This window comes from Callospermophilus lateralis, chromosome 5, assembly GCF_048772815.1.
Source record: "Callospermophilus lateralis isolate mCalLat2 chromosome 5, mCalLat2.hap1, whole genome shotgun sequence".
NCBI lineage: Eukaryota > Metazoa > Chordata > Mammalia > Rodentia > Sciuridae > Callospermophilus > Callospermophilus lateralis.
Window position 1 is genome coordinate 7,395,280 of NC_135309.1, and position 1,796 is coordinate 7,397,075.

The 1,796-nt window shown below is 43.7% G+C and overlaps 1 protein-coding gene across 1 annotated transcript; it reads right to left on the reverse strand.

Moving 5' to 3' along the window:
• Nucleotides 1-797: 797 nt before the first annotated feature.
• Nucleotides 798-1,796, reverse strand: LOC143400208 (olfactory receptor OR9H1-like). Its single transcript, XM_076857521.2, is given in 1 exon segment — nt 798-1,796. A coding segment is annotated over 1 exon segment (999 nt).

The window sequence follows — 1,796 nt, forward strand, 5'->3', positions numbered from 1 at the left end:
GCACATTTTGGTGACAAAAGCATTAAATAGCACAAACTCTGAAAAGCCACCTGTATTAACTATGACAGTCAGCCCTTCCACCCTTCAGGTATTTATTTAGATGAAATTAAAGCCAACACCCCAAAACAGATTTATTCACAAAAATATTCATGATTTCTATATGTGTAATAGTCCCAATCTGAGAACAGCCCAAATGTTTATCATCACAAAAAGCAATAATCAAATTATAGTCTATTCATACAATGAAAAATTATCTCAAAATGGAAAGGATAGAGCATTGATATTGCTACTAGTTGGATGGATCTCAAAATAATTATGTTCAGGAAAAGAGCCAGATCTCCAAGGTGCCCACAAAAGATGATGTACGTCTTAATTGTTGAGTGTGTCAATTATGTTTCCACAAAGTCTGCTTAACATATAATTTAATATGAAAAAGCTAATTACTAAATTATGTATTTCTAAATATTTTTAGGTTAAACACTGAAGCATTTTATTTTTCTTTACCTTTGGGAAGGATTTGCATTTGTACTTCAAGATAAATATTTTACTGATTTTATAAAAGTGCAATTTATACCTATTTTCTGATGGTGCTTGATCAAGATGCTATATGAAATCGGAGGTAAAAAATGCCATGCTATTTCTGCCTATTTAATCATCCATTGTTCCAGTTGTAACATTTTATTCCCCATAAGCCTTGATATTGCTCATTATTAAAGATATCAAGACAATTAAAGGACACTCTGTCTTCTACATTACAGATGTCCATACAGGCTTGTCTCCAAGCCTGGTAAAGCCACCTAAGTACCCACCCACGAGCCGCAGTGGTTTGGAGTAGATTCCAGACTGCTTTGTGAGATCCACAGACCCAGAACCCCTGAGAGCTTCCACTTGCCCCTCTTCAGAGCCTGCTTGACATCTTTGTTCCTCAAGCTATAGATGAGGGGGTTCAACATGGGGATGACAACCGTGTAAAAGATGGACACCACCTTGCTCTGCTCCAGGGAGGAGACGGCACTGGGCTGTGCGTACATGAAAAACACCGTCCTGAAAAACAAGCACACTCCAGTGAGGTGGGAGGCACACGTGGAGAAAGCTCGGTGGCGTCCCTGCATGGTGCGGATCTTCAGGATGGCTGAGATGATGCAGAGGTAGGAGACCAACACAACCAAGAAGGTGCTGACAATGATGGAGCCACACAGGCCGAGGAGAACCCACTGGTTCACAGAGGTGTCTGAACAAGACAGGGACAAGAGTGGGGGGACATCACAGAAGAACTCATTGATCTCATTTGGCCCACAGAAGGACAGCCTGAAGGTCATTGTTGTCTGAGTGACAGCATTCACTAGGCCCCATGCGTAGGACCCGGACACCATTAGTCCACAGACCCGGCGAGTCATGCTCATGGGGTACAGAAGAGGGTTGCAGATGGCAGAGAAGCGGTCGTAGGCCATGGCAGCCAGGAGGAAAGCCTCAGTGGTGCCAAACAGAGACAAAAAGAAGAACTGAGATGTTCACCCAGCAAAGAACACCCTGCGGTCATCTTTCATACAGTTTACCAGGGCCCTAGGCGCAATTGTGGAAGAATAGCACATGTCCAGGAAGGAAAGGCTTTGAAGGAAGTCATACATGGGAGTGTGGAGGTGAGCATCGGCCCTGATGATTACAATCATGCCCAAGTTTCCCACCAAGGCGATAACATACAGCACCAATAGGACCAGAAACAGAGCTTTCTGCATTCCCAGCCCGCCCCTGAAGCCAAGTAGGACAAACTCTGACACCTGTGTACAGTTGGTCAT